We start from the raw sequence: 10,788 nt of genomic DNA, 5'->3' as shown, positions 1-10,788 counted from the left end.
CACCTTGGCCTGTTTAATTTTTGGGCACTGTAACTATGTTAGTTGGAAATGCAGTTATCACTTTGTTCCTCTTCCCAAAGTCTTTGGTCATTCAAATCCCATGAATTTGAAGCAGATAATTCAGACACTTTTTGCAGTGACCCTGATCTCTTAAAACTGAAAAGTAAACTTCAAACATACAGTTGCTTATCCAAGCCCAGCTTCTAATCTTTTGAGATTTGCCCATCACAAATTATAAATGCAATGTGGATAAAAGGGGGAAATGCAGAGTGATAGAGCCAAGCTAAAAGCTATCAAATATATCATCTCTTTGAGTAAGGCTGGAATAACATGGAAATGGGATATAACCTGCTGATTAGTTGAACTTCCTTTAACATGTACTCCTGGGAAAAGAGAGAGACACTGAAGACTAAATTAAAACAAAAAAAAAAAACCAAAACCAGAAAAAAAAGGAGAGAGACAGAAGAAACAGAATTGTTTGAACAGTCTTTGAACTGCTGGAAAGATGTGCCCTCCAAATCACTTTCTTAACGTTCCCTGTAATTCAACAGCTGCGTTTCTCACAGCTCACATCTCGGAATGGACCAGCAGAGGTGACTGGGCATGAAAGAATAACACTGATGGAAGGTGTGTGTGGAAGGTGCTAATCTTTTGCCATGTGTATAGGTATGTAATCACTTAGCAGATAATCTCAGATTCTGAAAAGACAGCCATTCGTTTTAAAACAAACACCAAGCTCGCTGTTGCCAGGAAGCTCTGATCAGTCCATAATTTAGCTTTAGCTCTCAAAAAATCCTCATCGTTATGGTGAAAGGATGTTGAATTTGTGTAAATCAGAATAGCCCTAAGTTTCTTGCAACTCAGATTGCAGCTGTCTCAGTGCAATCAGTGTCCTCTGACTGAGCTTCTCTGTCACTGCCACCAAAAGGTGACTCTCTTCCCTCTGGACAGTCAGTGCATCAATAAGGCAACCGAAGGTGAAATGATAGAAATCAATCTGCCTCTCATTAGTGGGATGAATAGAAGCATTCCAGGGAGGTGAATCAATGAAGGGGTGAGGAGATGTGTTAAAAGAGAGATTGAAGAAGGAAGTTAATACTTTTTCAGAGAGTTGAGAATAAACTTTGGAGGACTTTAGGATAATGGTGTCTCGCATGAGCAGTGTGATGTACATTCCGAGTATAAACACTGTTGGATAAAACAAGTGCAGGCTCCTAAGTGAGGCAGGTGCTTTTATGTTTTTGGAGATTTCAGAGGGGTTTAAAAATGGTTTTTAAACATTTTTCATATGGCAAAGATGGGTGTCTATAGGTGTGCTGGAACTTAGCCACTGAACTCGCACGGACGTTCTGTAGACACAAGATATATTTGTGTGTTTATGTTTGCCTGAGCTCACACACACAGGCCCACACAAATAGCATGAAAGCCACCCATACATATTTATTTCCCTTTTTACTACTAAGTAGAATATTCATTGCTGTATTTGTAGCCCAAATTACTTGCAAGGAGGAAAAAGTGATTTGTCTCTAAGCGGAAATAGAGATGAGGAAATTTTTCACTTGGGATGCAGTGAGAAGTATATTACTGAAGTGGTTCTGGAACAGCAAGTGTGGACACAAGAAGGGGTCTGGCTGTGCTTCTGGGAAGCCACTTGTCCCAGGCCAAGCACCTTGCATTTCTCACAACACAAATATGGCATTTGCTGCTTTTGGGCCACAGGCCAGCTCATTGCAATGCAGTGCTCCAGAGAGGGAGGCAAGGCAATTTGCCACAACACCTTTTCCATCTTGCTGCCTTAGCTCACTGCTGCACTTACAGATGGCCAACATTTGTGTCGTAGACATTTATCTTGCAAAATAGAGACTTTTGTATAAGAAGTATTTAGTGCAGCAAAATATTTCCCTTAAATTTAAATTTTCATCTTGTTTAGATTTTTAGAAAACATTTTGAAATTTCAGATGTTGTTTTTTCTCCTTTTTGTCACCTTCCTTCTGTCTCACAGCCTGTTTTCTGAACACAGTAGATATTTGCCAAGGTTGAAGGATTCACTGTGTATGAGGGGGTCATTCTCTCTTTTTTGTTCCCACTTATTTTATTATTTTTCTAATTATTTACAGCTTCACCTATACTGTTAGTGCAGTGCATTCAAAGTTTGACTAGCACAGGTTCTCAGCATCCTATCACACCTCTCCATGAACTAAGTACAAGACAAAAGATTATATTAGAATCATCTTTTTTTTCCTTCTTTACCTGAAGTTTGTAAAATTAACCAAATAGACATAAAAATAGGTAAGCATTTCTCAAAATTTGGACATTGAGGTTTTTCATGCAATCAGTGGCAGACAGAAACTAATATTGGGAAAGAAACAGAAGCAAAAAATTTTACAAATATTTGGGTGAAAGGATACACTTTGTCTCAGTTTGAACTCTAAAGTATAAATGACTTCAAAATGAGATGAATCTTTAGATGATTCCACTAATTGTGCCTTGTACACAAAAGCTGAGAGTAGGGTCTTGATGGGCTTTGAGTGAAAAGCAGCACTTCAAGTTCACACAGAAACAAGAAACCTCATCTCTTCACACTTGGGTTACATCCCGAGTGAGACTGAAACAAGCAGCTTTGAAACTCCTGGTGAACTGGAATTTCTGAGAATATTTTCTTATGAATACACCAGAACTTGTTGCTTCTAAAATAAAGCCTGTTTCCTCAGAGTTCCAGATTCCTGGGCCTGCAGCAGTCCTCAAGGAATCGAGATGCACATGCTTTGCTGCTGAGTGTATTTGAGATGTCCCAGTTTATTTTTTGGCGGGACTCATTGCCAGGCTCAGTGGCAGCGTCTAGAAATCAAGATGAGATCTTTCAGCACAGTGAACATGTATTTTACAGCTTAACTTTGCTTTCTCAAAAAAAGAATGGAGTGTGGGGACTTTGCTCCTCTCTGCTTAGAGTATCCAAGATATTTGTTTAAAGATTATATTAGAGATTTTGACTGATTTCAAGGCTCACTCTGATTCCTACATATCTCATGCTTTCTGCTTGTGGGTTCAGTGTTTTTTTAGTGACACAAACTATTTCAGGTCCTGCAGAAGTACTATGTGAAAAGAGATGGATTCTTCGTGTCCTTGCAAAAGGTTTTTAATATGAAGGAAAAGGCTTGTTACAAGAAAGAGAATATGCGGGGGATGACAAGTAATTATTCCCACAGAGTAAAAATGAGGTATTTATTCCCAAACAGAGAAGTGTATCAGCTGTTTCACTAGAAAAGTTCATATTTTTATGTGTGTCTTGCTAAGATGCTCGTGGACAAAGCTTTTTGAGAGCAGTTCTAGAAAGCTGCTCTTGCATTCCTTAGCATCCAGACGATGGTTATACACCACGTGTACAAGGCGGTTAATGACCTCCTCTGCCAGATTTTAATAATTTGCGGCTCTTATGAGCAGCTGGTGGGTTTTTTGGCCGTCCATGTGAAGGTGGGAGAGGCTGCCAGTGGCCATGGTCACCCACAGCCACCCAGGGCTGTGTGTGTGCCAAGCACAGGGTGGTCACTCTGGTCACCCTGCCGGGAGCAGCGGCAGCCGCAGAGCAGCGCGGGAGGAAACGCAGAACAATCAGCAGGGAAATCCAACCCACAATAACAAGCTGGCCTCCACGAAAAAGAAAGGTCACTGCTTGAAAGCCACTATTTGAGAGCAGGGGGGAGTTGAAAAAGAGTGAGCTGAGTAGACTCAATGCCTCTGTGGTTCCAAGGAATTCCTTTTTTGTAAGGAAAACAATGCAGCAGAACAATGCGGATACTTGCAGCGCTTTCGAGGCAGTAGATTAATTTTTTTTTTTTCTTATAGAAAGTAAATTGAAACTGCTTCCATAAACAATAGGCACTGGCTCCAGAAGAAAGTGGGAGCTTTTTGCAGAGATTTAAAAATAACCAAAAGTAAGGGAGCGCATTGGCAAAAGGTTCTGTTTTCCCAGCGCAACATGGAAAACTCCACACAGCCTCAGCATTTGAGGAAGAGAAAGGCTACGAAAGCAGATTGGGAGACATAATGTGGTAAACTTCAAATCTGCCAGATTTTGTTTTCGAAGCCAGTGTTTGATGATAGGTTACCTCATGATGGGAATTGCATCGCAGGCTTTGCCAGCTCTTTCCTCAAACATTCAAAATCTTTCAAAACATTGTTCTCCACTAGACCAGTTTATTCCAACAAATTATACTACCGTGTGCTGTGTCCCAACTCAGTCTGGTGCTTAAAGCTGCCCATAACTGAATATTCAGTAATTCCAGGCAAACATCATGGCTTGTTGTGCTCATGCCCTGGCACGGGGTGCAAGAACACCACACCAATAAAGCACACTCAAAACCCCCAATGCATTAACCCCAGCAGCTTTAACTTTTTAAAGGCATTTACTTAACTTTTTTTTTTCAATTGATAAAGATAAAGCAATGTTGGTGGTGTTACCTGATTCCTGACCTCTCTGATTACACCAGTGCCAGCATTACAGTGCAGCAGTCCTGCTGCTGGAGAGGATCCTTGCACTGGGAAAGCTTATTTGATTTTTCTGGATGAAAATAAGCTGACCAGTATGCCCCAGTACACTGGCTTTGGTAAAGAAGATTTGGTCCCTTAAAGCAGCATTTATTTGTGTGTAGGCAAGTCTCCAATGAGTTAATAGTCATAAAAATGTCAATATTACAGCCAAAAGGCCTGTATTATCAAATAGATGTTGAGGAGAAAAAGACACTGATGTTTCTGTTCTGACTATCTTTGTTGATAAATGCAAGTTTAATTACTCTCTATAGCTTTCATTAGGCCTAAGTGGCTGTATGCTTCTTTATTCCCTTCTCCCATCAGAAATATAACATTGCTGAGAAGCAGTTGAAATTTATAGGTGTTTCAGTATCAGTGTCCACCTTTCCTGTCCCTTGCAGCTGTGCCTCCGTCTGCATGTTCTGGTTTTCCTTTGACTTTTGTAAGTGAACATCTCTGAAGTTCAGAATTATTATAAATTACTTTGGGGATAAAAGTTTTGTCCTGTGAAGTTTTCTGGCAAATTGCTAGTTTTCAGCAGGGAAAAGCTCATGATAACTGAGCTCTGAACTTATTCAGAGCTTTAAGCAGAGTAAAGACAACTGTAACCTGGTTTCTTTATGATAAACCTCAGAGAACAAGGTAAGTAAAGGGATTCAGAGGTGCACAATCAGCATGAATCCTGGCCATTACTGGTCTCCTGGGTAGAACAACCCTTACATTCAAGATCAGACCCTTTGTTCTCCTCAGGCCAGCCCTGAGGGCTTCTCCCAGGGTCCCTCCCTTGGGGCTGTGGGATGGGCACACACCTAGAGCCTTCCTTCTTGAGAAACAGCAGAGAAGCTGGACTGTACAGCTGCTAGCAGAAAATTTGGGTAGGACTGCTGTGGCAAAATTTGTGATGCAAGCACAGGCTTCAATGATGATGCTGACACTGCCAAAAGGGCTCACTCACACCTCTTGCAGGCTGCTGTGGCATCAAAGGTTGCCCGTGCTGATGAGTATGTGCAAGCCAGGAAGGTGGAATCAACCCTGGACCAGATGAAAACCTTCTCAGAGCATGGATGGAGACTGGGCCAACCCTGGCACATGGAAATGGACCTGTGCAGCTTAAAAGTCAGGTAAACTGTCCAGAGTGTGTGCTCAACATAATGAGGTGGCCTTCAGGTCTTCAGGGCTAATTATTCTTGCACCTTCAAAGCTACAACCTCAGCCCCCCCTGCCATGTCTTGCACATTAGAAAACCTGCCAGGTAATCCAGTCAGTGTGAGGAGGGGCTGCAAGGAGGGAACCATCAGGAAAACATGAAGATTTCAATAGTTTCTGAATCCTGAAGAATAGGAAGGGGTACCTGAGCTAAGCAATAGAAAGCATGGTCATAGAGAGCCTGGGATTCTATGATTTAAGGTAGCTTTGGTGAGTAATTGTAAAAGTGGGATAAAGAGACAAATAACTCTTTATGTAAGACATGACCTGGGGCATCATGCCAGGCTATCACTTCCAGATTTGGAAGGATTCAGTGTTTTGTATGGCATGATGGAAACTTTTGAAAAATAAGGTTTTCCCTGCAGTGCAGGTGAGTGACACCTGGAAGTTTGTACACTGCCATCTCTGTAACACCTCTGTACACCCCTCCTTCCCTCTCTGCTCTGTAGGCACAACACAGCAGCAGCAGCAGCAGGGAGAGGAGGATTTGTCCCAGTGAATACACAACTGTATGAGGATATCTCAGCAGGCAGCCCCCAAGCTCCAGCAGGACCCAAGGATCCAGGATCCAGGTACTCTCAAAAGCTTGGATTGTAATGACTGAGACCTGAGGACCCAGCATTGTTGGAGAACAACAGTGATTTCCAGCCATCTCTTTTGTCTCACTTCCAGTGCTCAATCAGTCTAATTACTGCTGGGCCTTTGCCCATCCTGTTGTGAAATGCTTCAGGGGTTAAAGAAAAACAGCAACAACAACAAAAAAAGATCAAACTGTGGTCTAAACCTCAGGAGGAAGAAGGCATCTGTCAGGACAAGCTTTTACCAGAAATGGTATAAAGAATCCTTGTTTACTGAATCTTTCAAGTCTGTAGCTAGTTCAAAGACACCTCACAGTCCTCCTCATTAGAGGAGCAAAGGAACAGAAAAGCCCTCAGTCTAACTCATTAAAAACAGTAGCTTTGTGTGCTGTGGTGTGGCAGGTTTTTGTAGGCTGGATTTTTTTCTTTTGCATCTGCTAATGGTAAAGTTCTTTCCAAAGTGATAATTCCACCCCTGTATCGAAATGTGAGCAAAGGGGAACCTTCCATATTGGACTTGGATTTATTCACATATTTTGTAAACAGCTTAAAGATAACACACTCAGCAAGTGAGTGTGCCAGGAGTTACCATGAGTGATAAAAGATCTTAAAGCAGTTAGAAGGCAGTTTTCTCTTTAACATACTCATTTTTCTTGAAGAATTATGTTAGAGCAGAAAAGAGTTACAATAGCATTGCAGTTCCCTGCAGGGAAAATACCCAGGGAAGTGAAACAACGGCAGAATGGTGGCATTCACCTGCACCACAACTGGGAGCATCAGTTGAGGGAAGAGGGCTGAACATTGCAGCAGCTCCTCCATTTATCAAAAATGGTAATAATGACAACCAATAGCCTCCTTTTCCAGAACACTGAGGTGGGGTTGAGGATAATAACCTGGAGGGGCTTGAAATTTCTTGCAGCCAGGTCTCCTCCTGAGCCACAGCTGGTAGGACACCTCCTGCACCGGGGTGGTCACTGCTCACTGATCTCAGTGAAAACTAAATCAGGTACAGGCACACTGCAAAATTCCTACTTTAGATCCCACTGAAGCCCAGATTTGGTTCTCAGGCATTTCTCCCCCCTCATCTGTACCTTGTATTGTTTCTGCAGGGGATTCATTTGGAATTAATTCTTTCCACTTTTTTTCATTTCCAAAGAGTATCAGTTGACGTTCACAGCCTCTTCAGTGCTCCCCAAGCTTCATATTACACCTGAATGCTCATTTTCACTGCCTGAAGGTCTTTTGCAACCTAAATGATTCTGTGGATCTGGCCTGTACTTCAGCTTAAGGGAAAAGCTACACATTGATTGAGTTTTGGAGGAAAAGACTGGATCCTTCAGCTGTAAATTTATCTTGTGTTACGTCTTCAAGGTTCATTCATGTTATACTTTGCAAATGACAAAACAACATTGCTATTTATTAAAAACAATAGTGCTCTCATAATTTTGATGGAAAAACAATGGTACAGGGGTGATGATTATTAAATACAACTCCCACATCTTCCCCAGGGCCTGGGCAGAGCGAGGTGGAGCTTGGCTGTGGAGTCTCCCTGATCCTTCCATGGATATCAGCATCTGCAGCACCTGGGATCCACAGCAAAACTCTTTCCTCCAGAGGCCAAGAGCTGAGTCTATAATTTCAAGCAGGATAATCACTTTTCCAAGGCAGTAACAAGCACTTCCCAAGAGCAGCTGTTTAAGATGGCTCAGAAGCAATGACAAGAACGTGAAGAAAAGTTTAGTCCATGAATCTGGCTTCTGCACATGGCAGGGAAGAGACACCTTTTGATAAAACACCACTGGACACTTTGTATTTTTAATTCTTCACGTCTGTCTGTGCTCCCACTCTAATCACCCCTTGCACTATTATTTTGTAAAAAGATATGTAGGAGATAAATTATGCCTGCTCAGGGAGAAGAGATAGATTTTTTTTGGTTGTTTAAAATGCAACAGGTATGTTTTAAGCCCTGTAAACACACCAGAAGCTCCAGAGTTTGTACTGAAGTTTTCTGCAGGCACTGATTTCTTCTGCACTTCATATTAACAGTGCCCTGGGGTACCAAGTAGGCACAGTACTGGGAGTGGAAGAAGCAGATCTGGGAGACGCTTTGGGTAAAGCTCAGAGAGGGTTTTTTTGCAGCCTTCAAATGCTACCCTTGTGCCACAAACTGGTCTGCTGTTGCCATCTGCTGGAAACATCCATTATGGATATTTCCAAACACAGTGAGCAGGAGTGTATCTGTTCTTATTACAGAAATACTTGAGGCGGTTTGTGCTTTCTAAGACAGGCTTTGTTCCCCTGTAGGTCCTATGTGATCTGCCTAAGAACTCTGTATGCACCGGACTTATGTACAGCGTGCAGTGAACACACGGTTCATGGGCAGAACCTGTTTTCTTACATACTCACACCATGCTCTGCACAGTGAAACACCTTCAACCAAGACCAGTGTAAGAGCAAAGCCATTCTTCCATCAACTGTCTCCAACTATAGAGAAATATTAGCCTTCCAAAGGAAGTTATCCTTCCTCTCTGTTGCAACTCTTCTGTTTCATGGCATCATAGAATGGTTTGGGTTAGAAGGGACCTTAAAAACCACCTAGCTACAACCTCCCTGCCCTGACCAGGGACACCTTCCCCTCACCCAGACTGCTGTGCAATGCCCCCAGGCCTGTTACTTGAGTGGAGCAATCCCTATTGTCTGTGCATGTTCACATGGAGACCACACAAAATTTTACACAAGGAAAAGTCCTAAAGATCCTGTCCATCCTGACATATTAAATCTAGAATTTATTTCTATTTCTACATTGCTTACAGTTATTTCTTTCTCAAATTATCATGCCTAGAGAAAAACATTTCTTCAGCCTGCTCCTATGAGATTTTCAGAAGCATTGGATATAATTTCCTTTTCCCTCAGATATCTTTTCCTCACAGCAGGAGTCCTCAAAAATCCTTTCCTTTTCTTAAAGGTTCTGTGGCTAATCATCCTGTACAATGTAAGAGCACATAATATCGTGGGACAGGCGAAATCTCTCCTTGCTAGCAAGCAGCCTAAAGACAGACAGGTTGCTGGTTGCCACAGGCATTCTTAACACCATGTCATCAGGCCCCAATCTAATCTATGAGGTGTAATTGCCATGGCATTAAATCCGTTGCTGGTGGCTGATCACCTCCAGCTTGCAGGATTACATGACTCTGAGCTGGTGCTAACAAAGGCAGGAAGGGTTTAGAAAATGCCTCTGCTGCCGACAGGGCTTTAAAGTCTCCTACTCACAGTGGAAGTCAATGGGGTGTGAATATCCCCCCCCCAAAGCTGAGAACAACGGGACCCATGACTGCATTGCCTCTAAGATATACTTACACTGCCTATAAACTGTCCTGTAATGTGCCTTTGAATTCCAGAACAAGGGATGTTTAAGGCATAAACCCTGGCCAGAGGTGCTGGGGACTGTTTCAGGTAGCACAGGGGATTGTCACTGCCATTTTACCAGGGGCAGAAGGTGTAAAGGCAAGTTAGCCCAAACCCAAGACAGTGCTGGCTATGTTCACTGACTCCTGGTTGGCTCAGCGTGGGGACAGAGACAACTTGCACCTTTACAAGCCTATTTATTATTTAAAGAACCTCTATGAACCTTTGCTAGCAGAATTAAGCATCTTCAATTACACTGAATTAATTTGCAAACGAATGTACACATCCACTGTGGCTTGTAGGACTTCTAGTATGAGGGAGCAAAGACTCTGTAACCTCTCTGTGCCATCCATACTCTTACTTGATGTGAAAGTTGTACTGTTGTTATTACCAAGGCATGTCCCCAATGTGTCTCTTATTATCTTGCCATTTGTGATGCCTGAGGTTGGCTTATCCTAGTTAGAGTTCTGATGTAGAGGAACTGAATTGCCAACTCATATGGAAGTTTGTACTCACTGTGGGGTGACTTATCCTATCAAATTTCTGTCACAGATTACTGTGGCTCTGCTCCACAAAGACTGACATGGCCCCATTGTTGGCAATTCTTCTTTCTGCAATAGTGTAAAAATGTTGTTCATATTATTTAAAAAGACTATTTTTAAAGCTTTAAAAAGTAGCTAAAATCATGTCTGAATGCTAGAAAGACAAGGGAAAACACATATGATACTGCTCCTCCTTTGTATAACTATTTTTCATTCAAGAATGTCCTGATGTGGATGTGCTTTTACGTATTTAGGGTCCCTTAGAGGTTTTCTTCTCCCCGTGCTTTTGAGCCCCCCCTTTAGCCTATGTAAGCTCTTTGTGTCTACCCCATCCTCCAGCAATGCCTTCCATAGGCCTCCAAGCCATTTCAGGAATAACTGTGTCCTTTTTTTTCCTGCTTTGAACTCTGATCTCCTGACTTGCTACCCAGTGTTCTTACATGAGCAATGATGGTGAACCTCTTGGCTCTCCTCCTTCTTCCTTTATTCAGCTGGTTGCTTTTAGGACTTTAAAACCACGTATTTTGTCT

The 10,788-nt window shown here is 42.3% G+C and overlaps 1 protein-coding gene across 1 annotated transcript in view; it reads left to right on the top strand.

Annotated features, from left to right (window-relative positions):
• Nucleotides 1–597: 597 nt before the first annotated feature.
• Nucleotides 598–10,788, top strand: part of LOC108506985 — a 17,460-nt gene continuing 7,269 nt past the window's right edge. The window contains exons 1-3 of the mRNA XM_017834508.1: nt 598–627; nt 5,494–5,648; nt 6,183–6,305. Coding sequence (XP_017689997.1) covers nt 5,569–5,648; nt 6,183–6,305 — 203 coding nt within the window. The 5' untranslated portion in view covers nt 598–627; nt 5,494–5,568. The remainder of the gene's footprint in view (nt 628–5,493; nt 5,649–6,182; nt 6,306–10,788) is intronic.

Source organism: Lepidothrix coronata, unplaced genomic scaffold (genome assembly GCF_001604755.1).
Source record: "Lepidothrix coronata isolate B3197 unplaced genomic scaffold, Lepidothrix_coronata-1.0 Scaffold234, whole genome shotgun sequence".
Classification (NCBI taxonomy): domain Eukaryota; kingdom Metazoa; phylum Chordata; class Aves; order Passeriformes; family Pipridae; genus Lepidothrix; species Lepidothrix coronata.
Note: the sequence above shows the minus strand (reverse complement) of the source record. Positions and strands in the feature narration are given on the sequence as shown.